This window comes from Oncorhynchus clarkii, chromosome 5 (assembly GCF_045791955.1).
Source record: "Oncorhynchus clarkii lewisi isolate Uvic-CL-2024 chromosome 5, UVic_Ocla_1.0, whole genome shotgun sequence".
Classification (NCBI taxonomy): Eukaryota; Metazoa; Chordata; class Actinopteri; order Salmoniformes; family Salmonidae; genus Oncorhynchus; species Oncorhynchus clarkii.
The window spans coordinates 96,152,773-96,173,092 of record NC_092151.1 but is presented as its reverse complement, the minus strand read 5'-3'; the positions used below and the strand labels follow the sequence as shown (position 1 = coordinate 96,173,092).

General features: G+C 45.7%; 1 protein-coding gene across 4 annotated transcripts in view; it reads left to right on the top strand.

Annotated features, from left to right (window-relative positions):
- Positions 1-20,320, top strand: part of LOC139409592 (ubiquitin-protein ligase E3A-like) — a 50,395-nt gene that overhangs the window by 11,628 nt on the left and 18,447 nt on the right. For all 4 annotated transcript variants that reach the window (XM_071154980.1, XM_071154982.1, XM_071154981.1 and 1 more), the window contains exons 8-11: positions 8,710-8,854; positions 9,207-9,412; positions 14,397-14,561; positions 15,247-15,402. In XM_071154980.1, the coding sequence (XP_071011081.1) occupies positions 8,710-8,854; positions 9,207-9,412; positions 14,397-14,561; positions 15,247-15,402 (672 nt within the window). The remainder of the gene's footprint in view (positions 1-8,709; positions 8,855-9,206; positions 9,413-14,396; positions 14,562-15,246; positions 15,403-20,320) is intronic.

Genomic DNA, 20,320 nt, shown 5'->3' with positions numbered 1-20,320 from the left:
ACAGGTCCATGTAGAATAAACCATCCTTTATATAAAACCATAGAAGAAGTGTCAGTATCAAGCCTATCTGTCAGAGTAAAACTATAGAAGCAGTGTTATCCTGTGTGATGTCCCCTATATAACAGGAGTTCCCTGATCCAGAACCATCCTTTACATAATACCATAGAAGAAGTGTTCTTCCTGTGTGATGCCCCGTATATAACAGGAGTTCCCTGTTCCAGAATACACAGGGGTTCTCCCTCCCCATATGGACTGATCCTGGTCCAGAATACACAGGGTTTCTCCCTCCCCATATGGACTGATCCTGGTTCAGAATATACAGGGTTCCTCCCTCCCCATATGGACTGATCCTGGTTCAGAATATACAGGGTTCCTCCCTCCCCATATGACTGATCCTGGTCCAGAATACACAGGGTTCCTCCCTCCCCATATGGACTGATCCTGGTCCTGAATACACAGGGTTTCTCCCTCCCCATATTGACTGATCCTGGTTCAGAATACACAGGGTTTCTCCCTCCTCATATTGACTGATCCTGGTCCAGAATACAAGTAAAAATTGTGTCTAGTAAGATGTTTACACTGAGCGCCATGTTTACTCTTTCCATTCAGAGACATCAGTACCTGTCTGTCAGAGTGCCAGGTCTCTGTCCATTCAGAGACATCAGTATCTGTCTGTCAGAGTGCCAGGTCCCTGTCCATTCAGAGACATCAGTATCAAGCCTGTCTGTCGGTGAGGACTCCATCACATCTTACAAGTCTCCATGTGAACTATCTAGCTAAAGAGAGGTGGTGGCTGATGACGTGGTAGGCACAGCGTGGTAGGCACAGCGTGGTAGGCACAGCGTGGTAGGCACAGCGTGGTAGGCACAGCGTGGTAGGCACAGCCTGGTAGGCACAGCCTGGTAGGCACAGTGTGGTAGGCACAGCGTGGTAGGCACAGCCTGGTAGGCACAGCCTGGTAGGCACAGCGTGGTAGGCACAGCGTGGTAGGCACAGCGTGGTAGGCACAGCCTGGTAGGCACAGCCTGGTAGGCACAGCGTGGTAGGCACAGCGTGGTAGGCACAGCGTGGTAGGCACAGCCTGGTAGGCACAGCCTGGTAGGCACAGTGTGGTAGGCACAGCTTGCCCCATTATTGAATCATATAATTGAGGATTAGCTGATAACTGCCGGAAAACAAACATTCTTGATAATCTTGAACTATTTATTGATCAGCATTTTGATACGTTTGAAAAATAATCTGATTCATTGAGAGGCGAACGAGAGAAGACCTTTCCTCAGCGAGCGAAACAACTGAAGGGATACCGCCGTCTAAAAGTCCAAATTTAACATTAGAGGAAGACATTTTATAACTATGAGAGAGCAGTTTAAAAAAAAAACTGGATCTATTGCCTGGGCTGCTGGGGGAGGTTGAGGCCTTTAACAACAGGATCTATTGCCTGGGCTGCTGGGGGAGGTTGAGGCCTTTAACAACAGGATCTATTGCCTGGGCTGCTGGGGGAGGTTGAGGCCTTTAACAACAGGATCTATTGCCTGGGCTGCTGGGGGAGGTTGAGGCCTTTAACAACAGGATCTATTGCCTGGGCTGCTGGGGGAGGTTGAGGCCTTTAAAAACTAAATCTATTGCCTGGGCTGCTGGGGGAGGTTGAGGCCTTTAACAACAGGATCTATTGCCTGGGCTGCTGGGGGAGGTTGAGGCCTTTAACAACAGGATCTATTGCCTGGGCTGCTGGGGGAGGTTGAGGCCTTTAACAACAGGATCTATTGCCTGGGCTGCTAGGGGAGGTTGAGGCCTTTAACAACAGGATCTATTGCCTGGGCTGCTGGGGGAGGTTGAGGCCTTTAAAAACTAAATCTATTGCCTGGGCTGCTGGGGGAGGTTGAGGCCTTTAACAACAGGATCTATTGCCTGGGCTGCTGGGGGAGGTTGAGGCCTTTAACAACAGGATCTATTGCCTGGGCTGCTGGGGGAGGTTGAGGCCTTTAACAACAGGATCTATTGCCTGGGCTGCTGGGGGAGGTTGAGGCCTTTAACAACAGGATCTATTGCCTGGGCTGCTGGGGGAGGTTGAGGCCTTTAACAACAGGATCTATTGCCTGGGCTGCTGGGGGAGGTTGAGGCCTTTAAAAACTAAATCTATTGCCTGGGCTGCTGGGGGAGGTTGAGGCCTTTAACAACAGGATCTATTGCCTGGGCTGCTGGGGGAGGTTGAGGCCTTTAAAAACTGGATATATTGCCTGGGCTGCTGGGGGAGGTTGAGGCCTTTAACAACAGGACTGGATTACAGTAATAAAATGGAAGAAATACGAGCAGAAAATAAGATCTTGGAAACTAGGACTGATAGGACTATAACATGATATAATGAGGACTACATGTCTCTCTGTTGATAGGACTATAACAGGATATAATGAGGACTACATGTCTCTCTGCTGATAGGTCTATAACAGGACATAATGAGGACTACATGTCTCTCTGCTGATAGGACTATAACAGGATATATTGAGGACCACATGTCTCTCTGCTGATAGGACTATAACAGGATATAATGAGGACTACATGTCTCTCTGCTGATAGGAATATAACAGGATATAATGAGGACCACATGTCTCTCTGCTGATAGGACAATAACAGGATATAATGAGGACTACATGTCTCTCTGCTGATAGGACTATAACAGGATATAATGAGGACTACATGTCTCTCTGCTGATAGGACTATAACAGGATATAATGAGGACGACATGTCTCTCTGCTGATAGGACTATAACAGGATATAATGAGGACTACATGTCTCTGCTGATATGACTATAACAGGATATAATGAGGACTACATGTCTCTCTGCTGATAGGACTATAACAGGATATAATGAGGACTACATGTCTCTCTGCTGATAGGACGATAACAGGACATAATGAGGACTACATGTCTCTCTGCTGATAGGACTATAACAGGACATAATGAGGACTACATGTCTCTCTGCTGATAGGACTATAACAGGATATAATGAGGACTAAATGGCTCTCTGCTGATAGGACTATAACAGGATATAATGAGGACTACATGTCTCTCTGCTGATAGGACTATAACAGGATATAATGAGGACTACATGTCTCTCTGCTGATAGGACTATAACAGGATATAATGAGGACTACATGTCTCTCTGCTGATAGGACTATAACAGGATATAATGAGGACTACATGTCTCTCTGCTGATAGGACTATAACAGGACATAACGAGGACTACATGTCTCTCTGCTGATAGGACTATAACAGGACATAATGAGGACTACATGTCTCTCTGCTGATAGGACTATAACAGGATATAATGAGGACTAAATGGCTCTCTGCTGATAGGACTATAACAGGATATAATGAGGACTACATGTCTCTCTGCTGATAGGACTATAACAGGATATAATGAGGACTACATGTCTCTCTGCTGATAGGACTATAACAGGATATAATGAGGACTACATGTCTCTCTGCTGATAGGACTATAACAGGGTATAATGAGGACTACATGTCTCTCTGCTGATAGGACTATAACAGGATATAATGAGGACTAAATGGCTCTCTGCTGATAGGACTATAACAGGATATAATGAGGACTACATGTCTCTCTGCTGATAGGACTATAACAGGATATAATGAGGACTACATGTCTCTCTGCTGATAGGACTATAACAGGATATAATGAGGACTACATGTCTCTCTGCTGATAGGACTATAACAGGGTATAATGAGGACTACATGTCTCTCTGCTGATAGGACTATAACAGGATATAATGAGGACTACATGTCTCTCTGCTGATAGGACTATAACAGGATATAATGAGGACGACATGAAATACTGTGCCTTCGTAGGATTCAGACCCATTGACGTTTTCCACATTTTTTTAGTTTAGAGCCTTATTCTAAATTTGATTAAATCATTATTTCCCCCTGATCAATCTACACACATTACCCCAAAATGGCAAAGCAAAACCTGTGTTTTAGACATTTTTGGTAATTTATTAATAATAGAAAACTGATATCACATTTCCCAAAATGTTCAGACCCTTTAATAAGTACTTTGTTGAAGCACCTTTGGATGTGATTACAGCCTCTAGTCTTCTTGGGTATGACACTACACACTTGGCACACCTGTATTTGGGGAGTTTCTCCCATCCTTCTCTGCAGATCCTCTCAAACTCTGTCAGGTTGGATTGGGACATGTTGTCCTTGATTATCTTTTTGGCCTTCCTGTGACATTGGGAGCTGTAGGTGTCATGGAGAGCAGGTAGTTTGCCCCCGGTGATGCGTTGTGCAGACCTCAATACCCTTTGGAGAGCCTTACAGTTGTGGGCGGAGCAGTTGCTGTACCAGGCGGTGATACAGCCTGACAGGATTCTCTCGATTGTGCATCTAAAAGTTTGTCAGGGTTTTGGGTGACAAGCCACATTTCTTCAGCCTCCTGAGGTTGAAGAGGCGCTGCTGCGCCTTCTTCACCACGCTGTCTGTGTGGGTGGACCAATTCAGTTTGTCCGTGATGTGTACGCCGAGGAACTTAAAACTTACTACCCTCTCCACTACTGTCCCATCAATGTGGATAGGGGGGTGCTCCCTCTGCTGTTTCCTGAAGTCCACAATCATCTCCTTTGTTTTGTTGACTTTGAGTGTGAGGTTATTTTCCTGACACCACACTCCGTCCGAGTGCCCTCACCTCTCCGTAGGCTGTCTCATCGTTGTTGGTAATCAAGCCCACTACTGTTGTGTCGTCTGCAAACTTGATGATTGAGTTGGAGGCGTGCATGGCCACGCAGTCATGGGTGAACAGAAAGTAGAGGAGGGGGCTGAGCACACACCCTTGTGGGGCCCAAGTGTTGAGGGTCAGCGAAGTGGAGATGTTGTTTCCTACCTTCACCACCTGGGGGCAGCCTGTCAAAAGTCCAGGACCCAATTACACAGGGAGAGGTTGTGACCCAGGTCCTCCAGCTTGATGATGAGCTTTTAGGGTACTATGGTGTTGAATGCTGAGCTGTAGTCAATGAACAGCATTCTTACATAGGTATTCCTCTTGTCCAGATGGGTCAGGGCAGTGGGCAGTGTGAAGGCGATTGCATCGTCTGTGGACCTGTTGGGGCGGTATGCAAATTGAAGTGGGTCAAGGGTATCAGGTAAGGTGGAGGTGATATGATCCTTGACTAGTCTCTCAAAGCACTTCATGATGACAGAAGTGAGTGCTACGGGGCGGGGCGGTAGTCATTTAGTTCAGTTATCTTAGCCTTTTTGGGTACAGGAACAATGGTAGCCATCTAGAACCATGTGTGGGGACAACAGACTGGGATAGGGAGCAAATGAATATGTCCGTAAACATACCAGCCAGCTGGTCTGCGCATACTCTGAGGACGCAGCTAGGGATGCCATCTGAACCAGCAACCTTGCGAGGGTTAACACATTTAAATGAGGTGGGGGGGGGTGCAGTCCTTGTTAGCGAGCCGCGATGGTGGCACTGTATTATCCTCAAAGCAGGCAAAGAAGGTGTTTTCTGTTTTGCGTGAATGCCGCCATCCAGTCACTGTTTCTGGTTAGGGTAGGTTTTAATAGTCAGTGGGTCCAACATCTCCAATGTACGTCTTTATAAACTCACTCACCGAGTCAGCGTATAGGTCGATGTTGTTCTCTGAGAATGTCCGGGAACATATTCTAGTCTGCGTGATCAAAACAATCTTGAAGCGTTGCTTCCGATTAGTGAGACCAGAGTTGAATGGTTCTTGTCACTGGTACATCCTGTTTGATTTTCTGCCTATATGATGGTAGGACAAGATGGCGTTGTGGTTGGATTTGTTGAAGGGAGGGTGGGGGAGGGCTTTGTATGCATTGCGGAAGTTAGAGTAGCAGAAAGTGTGCCATTCAGGTCTCTCCAGAGATGTTCGATCAGGTTCAAGTCCGGGCTCTGGCTAGGCTACTCAAGGACATTCAGAGTCTTGTCCCGAAGCCAATCCTGTGTTGTCTTACCGGTGTGCTTAGGGCCGTTGTCCTGTTGGAAGGTGACACTTTGCCCCAGTCTGAGGTCCTGAGCGCTCTGGAGCAGGTTTTCATCAAGGATCTCTCTGTACTTTGCATCGTTCATCTTTCCCTTGATCCTGACTAGTCTCCCAGTCCTTACCACTGAAAAACATCCCCACAGCATGATACTACCACCACCATGATTCACTGTAGGGATGGTGCCAGGTTTCCTCTACACGTGATGCTTGGCATTCAGGCCAAAGAGTTCAATCTTGGTTTCATCAGACAGAACATTTTGTTTCTCATGGTCTGAGAGTCCCTTAGGTAGCTTTTGGCAAACTCCAAGCAGGTTATGATGTGCCTTTTACTGAGGAGTGGCTTCTGTCTGACCATAAAGGCCTGATTGGTGGAGTGCTGCAGAGATGGTTGTCCTTCTGGAAGGTTCTCACATTTCCACAGAGGCACTCTGGAGCTCTGTCAATGACCATTGGGAAAAACACAGCTATTTTTCCAGCCAAAGAGCAGAGTCACAAAAAGCACAAATAAAGATAAAATGAATCACTAACCTTTGATGATCTTCATCAGATGGCACTCATAGGACTTCATGTTACACAAAAAAAACAAAAAAAAGCAAACCATGCAATAATCTGAGTACAGCTTTTAGACAACAAAACAGCCCAAAAAATATCCGCCATATTGTGTAGTCAACATTAGTCATAAATAGCATTATAAATATTCACTTACCTTTGATGATCTTCATCAGAATGCACTCCCAGGAATCGCAGTTCCACAATAAATGTTTGTTTTGTTCGATAATGTCCATAATTTATGTCCAAATAGCTTCTTTTGTTAGGGTGTTTGGTAAACAAATCCAAAAGCATGTTCAGGTCCTGTCGGACGAAAAGTTCAAAACGTTCTGTTACAGCCCGTAGAAACTTGTCAAACTAAGTATAGAATCAATCTTTAGAATTTTTTTAACATAAATCATCAATAAGGTTCCAACCAGAGAATTCCATTGTCTGTAGAAAAGCAATGGAATGAGAGCTAACTCTCTCGTGACCACTCCTGTGGCACTCTGCCAGACACCTGACTCATTCCTCTCTCATCCGGCCTTCACAGTGGAATCCTCAAACAAAGTTCTAAAGACTGTTGACATCTAGTGGAAGCCTTAGGAAGTGCAACATAGCCAATATCCCACTGTATCTACAATAGGGGCTGAGTTTTAAAAAACTACAAGCCTAAGATTTCCCACTGCCTGGTTGGATTTTTCTGGTTTTCGCCTGCCATATGAGTTCTGTTATACTCACAGACATCATTAAAACAGTTTTAGAAACTTCAGAGTGTTTTCTATCCAATACTACTAATAATATGCATATATTAGCATCGGGACAGAGTAGCAGGCAGTTTACTCTGGGCACCTTATTCATCCAAGCTACTCAATACTGCCCCCCTGTCACCAAGAAGTTAAGCACGTAGTCCGTAAAAATTGCCTCTCCTCAGTTGCAACACTCACTTCTGAGTTCCAAACTGCCTCTGGAATCAACGTCAGCACAAGAACTGTTCAGCGGGAGCTTCATGAAATGGGTTTCCATGGCCAAGCAGCCACACACAAACCTAAGATCACCATGTGCAAATGCCATGCATCAGCTGGAGGGGTGTAAAGCTAGCCACCATTGGACTATGGAGCAGTGAAAACGCGTTCTCTGGAGTGATGAATCACTCTTCAGCATCTGGCAGTCCAACGGAAGAATTCGGGTTTGGCGGATGCCAGGAGAACGCTACTTGCCTGAATGCATAGTGCCAACTGTAAAGTTTGGTAGAGGAGGAATAATGGTCTGGGGCTGTTTTTCATCATTTGGACTAGGCCTCCCAGTGAAGGGAAATCTTAACACTACAGCATACAATTGCATTCTAGACGATTCTGTGCTTCCAACTTTGTGGCAACAGTTTGGGGAAGGACCGTTCCTGTTTCAGCATGACAATGCACCCGTGCACAAAGCGAGGTCCATACAGAAATGATTTGTTAAGATCGGTGTGGAAGAACTTGACTGGCCTGTTCAGAACCCTGACCTCATCGAACACCTTTGGGGTGAATTGGAACGCCGACTGCGAGCCAGGCCTAATCGCCCAACATCAGTGCCCGACCTCACTAATGCTCTTGTGGCTGAATGGAAGCAAGTCCCCACAACAATGTTCCAACATCTAGTGGAAAGCCTTCCCAGAAGAGTTTAGGCTCTTATAGCAGCAATGTTCCAACATCTAGTGGAAAGCTTTCCCAGAAGAGTGGAGGCTGTTATAGCAGCAATGTTCCTACATCTAGTGGAAAGCCTTCCCGGAAGAGTGGAGGCTGTTATAGCAGCAATGTTCCAACATCTAGTGGAAAGCCTTCCCAGAAGAGTGGAGGCTGTTATAGCAGCAATGTTCCAACATCTAGTGGAAAGCCTTCCCAGAAGAGTGGAGGTTGTTCTAGCAGTAATGTTCCAACATCTAGTGGAAAGCCTTCCCAGAAGAGTGGAGGCTGTTATAGCAGCAATGTTCCTACATCTAGTGGAAAGCTTTCCCAGAAGAGTGGAGGCTGTTATAGCTGTAAAGGGGGGGACCAACTCCATATTAATTCCCATGATTTTGGGATGAGATGTAGGACGAGCAGGTGTTCCACATACATTTGGTCATGTCGTGTATCTTGCTGTTTCTCCTAACCTGCTTTTCTGCGTCCTACAGTTGGAGATGATCGCCATGGAGAACCCAGCGGACCTGAGAAAGCAGCTGTTTGTAGAGTTTGAAGGAGAGCAGGGCGTCGACGAGGGAGGAGTGTCTAAAGAGTTTTTCCAGCTTGTCCTCGAGGAGATGTTCAATCCTGATATTGGTAAGATACTCTTCTACTTTAAGATTTTTGAAGATTAGGACAAAACATGTTTATGACACGTCTTACTGATCACTCAGGTGTTTATTTGTATTATTTATTCATCAGAAAACTGTCCAACTGTCCTCATGGTGTGTTTATGTTCTTTAAAAAAAAAGAAAAATTAGACTGTCACTGTAATATAGATTTTAATGGGTCCCAGGAGAGGAGAGGAGAGGAGAGGAGAGGAGAGGAGAGGAGAGGACGTTGGATTATTGAGGAGAGAAGGAAGACAGTAGCAAGTGTTACTGAGTGGACAATTTGTGGCTACATAAATAAAACATAATGAATGAATAAAATGTGTTCCTTCCTTCAGGCATGTTTACATATGATGATTCCACCAAGCTGTTCTGGTACAACCCGTCCTCTCTGGAGAACGAGGCCCAGTTCACCCTGATAGGCATCATCTTGGGCCTGGCCATCTACAACAACTGTATCCTGGATGTTCACTTTCCCATGGTGGTCTACAGGAAACTGATGGGGAAGAAAGGCACCTATCTGGACCTGACAGACTCACACCCGGTACTGGAACATGTTTCAACGTGTTTCAATGTGATTTGTCGTTAATGTAACATGTTTAAACCTGTTATGATATGATATAGTAAGTAGGCTTGTGCCAGAACGGCTTCCGAGCTTCTCTCCTGTTTCTGTAGCAGTGGTGGAAATAGTGCCCAACTATCATACTTGAGTGAAGGTAAAAAATACCTTCATAGAAAATGACTAAAGTAAAAGTCACCCAGTAAAACTTTACTTGAGTAAAAGTATTTTGTTTAAACTATACTTAAGTATTAAAAGCAAATAATTTCAAATTCCTTATATTAAGCATACCAGATGGCACCAATTTATTTTATTTATGGAAAGCCACGGGCACACTCCCAACATTCGGACATAATTTACAAACGAAGCATGTGTGTTTAGTGAGTGCGCCAGATCAGAGGCAGTAGGGATGACCAGGGATGTTCTCTGTTTAGTGAGTGCGCCAGATCAGAGGCAGTAGGGATGACCAGGGATGTTCTCTGTTTAGTGAGTGCGCCAGATCAGAGGCAGTAGGGATGACCAGGGATGTTCTCTGTTTAGTGAGTCCTCCAGATCAGAGGCAGTAGGGATGACCAGGGATGTTCTCTGTTTAGTGAGTCCTCCAGATCAGAGGCAGTAGGGATGACCAGGGATGTTCTCTGTTTAGTGAGTGCGCCAGATCAGAGGCAGTAGGGATGACCAGGGATGTTCTCTGTTTAGTGAGTCCTCCAGATCAGAGGCAGTAGGGATGACCAGGGATGTTCTCTGTTTAGTGAGTGCGCCAGATCAGAGGCAGTAGGGATGACCAGGGATGTTCTCTGTTTAGTGAGTGCGCCAGATCAGAGGCAGTAGGGATGACCAGGGATGTTCTCTGTTTAGTGAGTCCTCCAGATCAGAGGCAGTAGGGATGACCAGGGATGTTCTCTGTTTAGTGAGTCCTCCAGATCAGAGGCAGTAGGGATGACCAGGGATGTTCTCTGTTTAGTGAGTCCTCCAGATCAGAGGCAGTAGGGATGGCCAGGGATGTTCTCTGTTTAGTGAGTCCTCCAGATCAGAGGCAGTAGGGATGACCAGGGATGTTCTCTGTTTAGTGAGTCCGCCAGATCAGAGGCAGTAGGGATGACCAGGGATGTTCTCTGTTTAGTGAGTCCTCCAGATCAGAGGCAGTAGGGATGACCAGGGATGTTCTCTGTTTAGTGAGTCCTCCAGATCAGAGGCAGGTGGGATGACCAGGGATGTTCTCTGTTTAGTGAGTCCTCCAGATCAGAGGCAGTAGGGATGACCAGGGATGTTCTCTGTTTAGTGAGTCCTCCAGATCAGAGGCAGTAGGGTCGACCAGGGATGTTCTCTGTTTAGTGAGTCCTCCAGATCAGAGGCAGTAGGGATGACCAGGGATGTTCTCTGTTTAGTGAGTCCTCCAGATCAGAGGCAGTAGGGATGACCAGGGATGTTCTCTGTTTACTGAGTCCACCAGATCAGAGGCAGTAGGGATGACCAGGGATGTTCTCTGTTTAGTGAGTCCACCAGATCAGAGGCAGGTGGGATGACCAGGGATGTTCTCTGTTTAGTGAGTCCTCCAGATCAGAGGCAGGTGGGATGATCAGGGATGTTCTCTGTTTAGTGAGTCCTCCAGATCAGAGGCAGTAGGGATGACCAGGGATGTTCTCTGTTTAGTGAGTCCTCCAGATCAGAGGCAGTAGGGATGACCAGGGATGTTTTCTGTTTAGTGAGTCCTCCAGATCAGAGGCAGGTGGGATGACCAGGGATGTTCTCTGTTTAGTGAGTCCTCCAGATCAGAGGCAGGTGGGATGACCAGGGATGTTCTCTGTTTAGTGAGTCCTCCAGATCAGAGGCAGTAGGGATGACCAGGGATGTTCTCTGTTTAGTGAGTCCTCCAGATCAGAGGCAGTAGGGATGACCAGGGATGTTCTCTGTTTAGTGAGTCCTCCAGATCAGAGGCAGTAGGGATGACCAGGGATGTTCTCTGTTTACTGAGTCCACCAGATCAGAGGCAGTAGGGATGACCAGGGATGTTCTCTGTTTAGTGAGTCCTCCAGATCAGAGGCAGGTGGGATGACCAGGGATGTTCTCTGTTTAGTGAGTCCTCCAGATCAGAGGCAGGTGGGATGATCAGGGATGTTCTCTGTTTAGTGAGTCCTCCAGATCAGAGACAGTAGGGATGACCAGGGATGTTCTCTGTTTAGTGAGTCCTCCAGATCAGAGGCAGTAGGGATGACCAGGGATGTTCTCTGTTTAGTGAGTCCTCCAGATCAGAGGCAGGTGGGATGACCAGGGATGTTCTCTGTTTAGTGAGTCCTCCAGATCAGAGGCAGGTGGGATGACCAGGGATGTTCTCTGTTTAGTGAGTCCTCCAGATCAGAGGCAGTAGGGGTGATCAGGGATGTTCTCTGTTTAGTGAGTCCTCCAGATCAGAGGAAGTATGGATGACCAGGGATGTTCTCTGTTTAGTGAGTCCTCCAGATCAGAGGCAGTAGGGATGACCAGGGATGTTCTCTGTTTAGTGAGTCCTCCAGATCAGAGGCAGTAGGGATGACCAGGGATGTTCTCTCTTTAGTGAGTCCTCCAGATCAGAGGCAGTAGGGATGACCAGGGATGTTCTCTGTTTAGTGAGTCCTCCAGATCAGAGGCAGTAGGGATGACCAGGGATGTTCTCTGTTTAGTGAGTCCTCCAGATCAGAGGCAGTAGGGATGACCAGGGATGTTCTCTCTTTAGTGAGTCCTCCAGATCAGAGGCAGTAGGGATGACCAGGGATGTTCTCTGTTTAGTGAGTCCTCCAGATCAGAGGCAGTAGGGATGACCAGGGATGTTCTCTGTTTAGTGAGTCCTCCAGATCAGAGGCAGTAGGGATGACCAGGGATGTTCTCTGTTTAGTGAGTCCTCCAGATCAGAGGCAGTAGGGTCGACCAGGGATGTTCTCTGTTTAGTGAGTCCTCCAGATCAGAGGCAGTAGGGATGACCAGGGATGTTCTCTGTTTAGTGAGTCCTCCAGATCAGAGGCAGTAGGGATGACCAGGGATGTTCTCTGTTTAGTGAGTCCTCCAGATCAGAGGCAGGTGGGATGACCAGGGATGTTCTCTGTTTAGTGAGTCCTCCAGATCAGAGGCAGGTGGGATGACCAGGGATGTTCTCTGTTTAGTGAGTCCTCCAGATCAGAGGCAGTAGGGGTGATCAGGGATGTTCTCTGTTTAGTGAGTCCTCCAGATCAGAGGCAGTAGGGGTGATCAGGGATGTTCTCTGTTTAGTGAGTCCTCCAGATCAGAGGAAGTATGGATGACCAGGGATGTTCTCTGTTTAGTGAGTCCTCCAGATCAGAGGCAGTAGGGATGACCAGGGATGTTCTCTGTTTAGTGAGTCCTCCAGATCAGAGGCAGTAGGGATGACCAGGGATGTTCTCTGTTTAGTGAGTCCGCCAGATCAGAGGCAGGTGGGATGACCAGGGATGTTCTCTGTTTAGTGAGTCCGCCAGATCAGAGGCAGTAGGGATGACCAGGGATGTTCTCTGTTTAGTGAGTCCTCCAGATCAGAGGCAGTAGGGATGACCAGGGATGTTCTCTGTTTAGTGAGTCCTCCAGATCAGAGGCAGGTGGGATGACCAGGGATGTTCTCTGTTTAGTGAGTCCTCCAGATCAGAGGCAGGTGGGATGACCAGGGATGTTCTCTGTTTAGTGAGTCCTCCAGATCAGAGGCAGGTGGGATGATCAGGGATGTTCTCTGTTTAGTGAGTCCTCCAGATCAGAGGCAGGTGGGATGACCAGGGATGTTCTCTGTTTAGTGAGTCCTCCAGATCAGAGGCAGTAGGGATGACCAGGGATGTTCTCTGTTTAGTGAGTCCTCCAGATCAGAGGCAGGTGGGATGATCAGGGATGTTCTCTGTTTAGTGAGTCCTCCAGATCAGAGGCAGGTGGGATGACCAGGGATATTTTGTTGATAAGTGCGTCAATTTGACTATTTTCCTGTCCTGCTAAGCATTCAAAATGTAACGAGTACTTTTGGGTGTCGGGGGAAATTGTATTTAGTAAAAAGTATAATATTTTCTCAAGGAAAGTAAAAGTAGTCAAAAATATAAATAGTAAAGTACAGATACCCCCAAAGAACTACTGAAGTTGTACTTTAAAGTATTGTTTACTTAAGTACTTTACAGCACCGAGCGTGAGTAGCTTGGTACACAAGTACAACCCTTGGACGAGACACTAGTCTATCGCAGGGCCAATATGATATAGGCCGATGTAAAGAGGGGAAAAAAGGAAGTCACGTTGGATTAAAAGGGTCTGCTAAATGTCATATAATATTATTATTATTATTATTATTATTATTATTAGGGATGGGCGTCTTTCCTTTTCAAAACGATTGGATACATATGTAGATACATGGGCTCCGATACGATACAGGAACCATACATTTAGTTTGAAGCGATTCAGTTTGATTTAGAAGAACGAATCGATGCACTAACATTTGCATAAACGCATCCATTTTCTTTTCTAAATTCAAAGCTGCTGCTGATGGAAGTTCATGAGCTGGGCCTATTTGAATTGGATCTCTCTGAGCTGACGTGTGTGTGTGTGTGAATTATACCACCCTACACTCAGTTAGGAAGGGCAACGTTACCTTTTTAACCCCCCCCCACACACCTTTTAGATCTGAACACACACTAATATTTTTTGCAGATTTAAAGTGTTACAGCTGTATAATGTATCTTTAAAAATGAGCTATTATTATTTGACCAGCAGGGTCAGATAATAATGATAATAATAACAATATGATAATAATGATAATAATAATAATAACAATAACAATAATTGTGAGCAAACATTTCATAACTGCAGTTCAAACACTCCACATCCTTTCATTAGAAATAGTAGAAGAAGAGCATGGACTACTTCAAAATGGAGATGCCCATGCTCTCGCAGACGCCACAACAGGACAGATACAACGTTGAGTCCTCTAACTATCTGTATGGTTCTCTGCCAGGTTCTGTACCAGAGTCTGAGGGAGCTGCTGGACTATGAGGGGGATGTGGAGGAGGACATGATGATCACCTTCCAGATCTCACAGACTGACCTGTTTGGCGACCCCATCACTTACGACCTGAAGGAAAACGGGGACAAGATACCTGTTAATGCGGACAATAGAAAGGTAGGATACCTGTTGTTGTCTAGTCTGTCACAGGTCCACTGACTGAAGTATCTAGTCTATCACAGAACCACTGGCTGAAGTATCTAGTCTATCACAGGACCACTGAAGTATCTAGTCTATCACAGGACCACTGAAGTATCTAGTCTATCACAGGACCACTGAAGTATCTAGTCTATCACAGGACCACTGAAGTATCTAGTCTATCACAGGACCACTGAAGTATCTAGTCTATCACAGAACCACTGAAGTATCTAGTCTATCACAGGACCACTGAAGTATCTAGTCTATCACAGGACCACTGAAGTATCTAGTCTATCACAGGACCACTGAAGTATCTAGTCTATCACAGAACCACTGAAGTATCTAGTCTATCACAGGACCACTGAAGTATCTAGTCTATCACAGGACCACTGAAGTATCTAGTCTATCACAGGACCACTGAAGTATCTAGTCTATCACAGGACCACTGAAGTATCTAGTCTATCACAGGACCACTGAAGTATCTAGTCTATCACAGGACCACTGAAGTATCTAGTCTATCACAGGACCACTGAAGTATCTAGTCTATCACAGGACCACTGAAGTATCTAGTCTATCACAGGACCACTGAAGTATCTAGTCTACCACTGGACCACTGAAGTGAATGATGACATTGTTTTGACTGTTTCCTATCTGTGATCTCCAGGAGTTTGTGTCTCTGTATGGTGATTACATACTTAATAAGAGTGTGGAGCGCCAGTTCAAAGCCTTCAGGAGGGGCTTCCAGATGGTCACCAACGAGTCGCCTCTCAAGTGTTTATTTAGACCTGAGGAAGTGGAGCTACTGATCTGTGGAAGCAGGGTAAGTAGGATTTTTCTCAGGAATTTCAATTTAAGCTTTTAAAGATAAAAAAAAAAGAAATATACAGGCATGCAGTGCCTTCATAAAGTACTCACCCCTTGACTTTTTCCACATTTTATTGTTACATCCTGAATTTAAAATGGATTAAAACTGCGATTAAAAAAAAATAATAATAATAATAAATCAAAATTGTCACTGGCCTAGACACAATACCCCATAATGTCAAAGTTTAATTATTTTTTTCTGAAAATTTGTACAAATTAATAAAATGTTTTTAAGCTGAAATGTCTTGAGTCAATAAGTATTCGAACCCTTTGTTATGGCAAGCCTAAATCATTTCAGGGATTTTTATTTTTTTTGCTTAACCCCCTTCTGGTTGATGCACGGAAATCAAAATTAGCATAATAATACAAAATCCCCATAACAATCTGTCACTTTAAGCTATAGATATCTGTAACACTTCTGCATCTGCGGGGAAAGGCAACCGAGCTACAACAGAGTTTAAGACCGTCTTACACAAACCTCCTGTAGTTTTATTTATTTTACCTTTATTTAACTAGGCGAGTCAGTTAAGAACAAATTCTTATTTTCAATGACGGCCTAGGAACAGTGGGTTTAACTGCCTGTTCAGGGGCAGAACGACAGGTTTTTACCTTGGCACCTCAGGGACTCGATCTTGCAATATTTCGGTTACTAGTCGAACGCTCTAACCACGAGGCTACCTGCCGTAGTGTCCAAACAGTGGGCTACACACTAATATGACCCCTGTTTTGCTCTAGGACGCCCACAGGCCTCGTCTAAAGCCCCCCCGTTACCAGTCAGGTGTATGGATGTATACAATGCATTCGGAAAGTATTCAGACCCCTTTTTCCACATTTTTGTTCTAAAATTGATTAAATAAATAAATATCCTCATCAATCTACATACAATACAGTGAAAGTGAAACAGATTTTTAGAAATGTTTGTTATTAAAAATAACAAATAAATACCTTTATTACATTAGTATTCATTAGATAAATTCCAAGATGGCGGTTCAGACGTATTTGTCTTGTCATGTCCCGTGTGTATATCCTTTTTTTCCCCCCGTATATATTTTTAATATTTTTAACCTCAATTTCAACATACTCTCCTGCAACCCACCTCACCCAATGTGGTACGGATCTGCTATTTTCTATACTTTAGAACCGGAACCCCCAACATAAGCTAGCCAGCTAACTAGCTACTAGCTAATAGTCAGTTAGCCACTGCTAGCGGTAATCAGCAAACCTTAGCCTGATCAATTCCTGCCAGTCTGTCCAGCACGTTTCAACCCAGAGCTTACCGGACTGCTCTTTCTCCATCTCCTGTTTCCTACCGCAAGCTCTGAACCTTTTCACCTGGATCATCGCAGCTAGCTAGCTAGCTTCTATCCGAGTGGCTACCCCCTGGCTAATGTCTCTGTCCCGAAGCAAGCACCAGTGAGCCTGGAACTAGCCTAGTGCTAGGCCCATCTCCCAGCTAGCTGAAGAGGTCCATCAGCCACTCCTTGGGCTTCAATACCTTTTTTGCCAATTGGCCTGGGCCCCTGTCACTGCTGACACAGAGCCCCGCCGATCCACCACGACTGGTCTACCGCCTCCCCAGGAGGTTTCAACAGGCTCCTCCGTCGCGACGTCCCCTGAGGTACAAATCTGTCGTTCTGCCCCTGAACAGGCAGTTAACCCACTGTTCCTAGGCCGTCATGGAAAATAAGAATTTGTTCTTAACTGACTTGCCTAGTTAAATAAAGGTCAAAAATAAATAAAAGCCCATCCGCTAGCCTGCTATCCGCTAGCTGTCTAGAGCATATCGGACTGTTAGATGAAGAGGTCCATCAGCCAATTTATTGGGCTACAATACCTATTTTGCCCATTGGCCTGGACCCTTTTACTACCTTCATGGAGCCCTGCCGATCCAACACGACTGGTCTGCTGACCTAACCGTCCATGGGGGCTACAACCGACTCTTCCGTTGCAACGTCCCCCTACGGCCCTTCTGTTAGCCTGCTATCCCCGGCCAGCTAGCTGTCTGAATCGCCTTGTCTCCAGCTCGTCTAGCTACTCACTGGTCCCTATGATCACTTGGTTACGCATGCCTCTCCCTAATGTCAATATGCCTTGTCCATTGCTGTTTTGATGAGTGACTATTGTCTTATTTCACTGTAGAGCCTCCAGCTCTGTTCAATATGCCTTAGCTAACCCTTTTGTTCCACCTCCCACACATGTGGTGACCTCACCTGGTTTAAATGATGTCTCTAGAGACAAAACCTCTCTCATCGTCACTCAATGCCTAGGTTTACCTCCACTGTATTCACATCCTACCATACTCTTGTCTGTACATTATGTCTTGAATCTATTCTTCCGCGCCCAGAAACCTGCTCCTTTTACTCTCTGTTCCGAACGCACTAGACGACCAGTTCGTATAGCCTTTAGCCGTACCCTTATCCTACTGTTCCTCTGTTGATGTAGAGGTTAATCCAGGCTCTGCAGTGCCTAGCTCCACTCCCATTCCCCAGGCGCTCTCATTTGTTGACTTCTGTAACCGTAAAAGCCTTGGTTTCATGCATGTTAACATTAGAATCCTCCTCCCTAAGTTTGTTTTATTCACTGCTTTAGCACACTCTGCCAACCCTGATGTCCTAGTCGTGTCTGAATCCTGGCTCAGGAAGGCTATCCGCCAAGATAGAACTGCCAAAGGGGGCGGTGTTGCAATCTACTGCAAAGATAGCCTGCAGAGTTCTGTCATACTATCCAGGTCTCGGCCCAAACAATTTGAGCGTCTACTTCTAAAAATCCACCTTTCCAGAAACAAGTCTCTCACCGTTGCCGCTTGCTATAGACCACCTTCTGCCCCCAGCTGTGCTCTGGACACCATATGTGAATTGATTGCCCCCCATCTATCTTCAGAGCCCATACTGTTAGGTGACCTAAACTGGGACATGCTTAACACCCCAACCGTCCTAAAATCTAAGCTAGATGCCCTCAATCTCTCACAAATCATCAAGGAACCCACCAGGTACAACTCTAAATCTGTAAACAAGGGCACCCTCATAGACGTCATCCTGACCAACTGGCCCTCCAAATACACCTCCGCTGTCTTCAACCAGGATCTCAGCGATCACTGCCTCATTGCCTGTATCCGCTACGGATCCGCAGTCAAACGACCACCCCTCATCACTGTCAAACACTCCCTAAAACACTTCAGCTAGCAGGCCTTTCAAATCGAGCTGGCCCAGGTATCCTGGAAGGATATTGACGTCATTCCGTCAGTAGAGGATGCCTGGTTATTCTTTTAAAGTGCTTTCCTCACCATCTTAAATAAGCATGCCCCATTCAAAAAAAATTGAACCAGGAACAGATATAGCCCTTGGTTTAGCCCCCGCAATATGCAACTTTTCAGGGAAGTTAGGAACCAATATACACAGGCAGTTAGGAAAGCAAAGGCTAGCTTTTTCAAACAGCAATTTGCATCCTGTAGCACAAACTCCAAAAAGTTCTGGGACACTGTAAAGTCCATGGAGAATAAGAGCACCTCCTCCCAGCTGCCCACTGCACTGAAGCAAGGAAACACTGTCACCACCGATAAATCCAGTTCAGAATTTCAATAAGCATTTTTCTACGGCTGGCCATGCTTTCCACTTGGCTACCCGTACCCCGGTCGACAGCCCTGCACCCCCCCCCCACAGCAATTTGCCCAAGCCTCCCCATTTCTCCTTCACCCAAATCCAGATAGCGGATGATCTGAAATGGTTGCAAAATCTGGACCCCTACAAATCAGCTGGGCTAGACAATCTGGACCCCTACAAATCAGCTGGGCTAGACAATCTGGACCCCTACAAATCAGCTGGGCTAGACAATCTGGACCCTTTCTTTCTAAAATGATCTGCCGAAATTGTTACAACCCCTATTACTAGCCTGTTCAAACTCTCTTTCGTATCATCTGAGATCCACAAAGATTGGAAAGCTGCCGCGGTCATCTCCCCTCTTCAAAGGGGGAGACACTCTAGACCCAAACTGTTACAGACCTATATCTATCCTACCCTGCCTTGCTAAGGTCTTCGAAAGCCAAGTTAACACACAGATCACCAACCATTTTGAATCCCACCGTACGTCCTCCGCTATGCAATCTGGTTTCCGAGTCTGTCTTGGGTGCTCCTCCGCTCAAGGTTAAATCCCTCACTTCCAAGGCAGTTATAGTCAATGAACTAATCCTGATCATAATCTTAATGTGATTGGCCTGACTGAAACATGCCTTAAGGATAATTAATTTACTGTATTAAATGAGGCCTCTCCTTCTGGTTACACTAGTGACCATATCCCTAAACGATATCAAAACCGCCATCGATAAAAGACAGTTTTCATCGACCTGGCCAAGGCTTTCGACTCTGTCGATCACCACATTCTTATCGGTAGACTCAACAGCCTTGGTTTCTCAATTGACTGCCTCGCCTAGTTCGCCAACTACTTCTCAGACAGAGTTCAGTGTGTCAAATCGGAGGGCCTGTTGTCCGGATCTCTGGCAGTCTCTATTGGAGTGCCACAGGGTTCAATTCTTGGGCCGACTCTTTTCTCTGTATACATCAAACATGTCACTCTTGCTGCTGGTGAATCTCTGATCCACCTCTATGCAGTCGACACCATTCTGTATGCTTCTGGCCCTTCTTTGTACACTGTGTTAACTAACCTCCAGACAAGCTTCAATGCAATATAACTGCCTCCAACTGCTCTTAAATTCAAGTAAAACTAAATGCATGCTCTTCAACCGATTGCTGCCCGCATGGTTCTGACTTAGAATATGTGGACAACTACAAATATCTAGATGTCTGGTTGGACTGTAAACTCTTCTTTCAGACTCACATTAAGCATCTCCAATCCCAAAATTAAATCTAGAATCGGCTTCC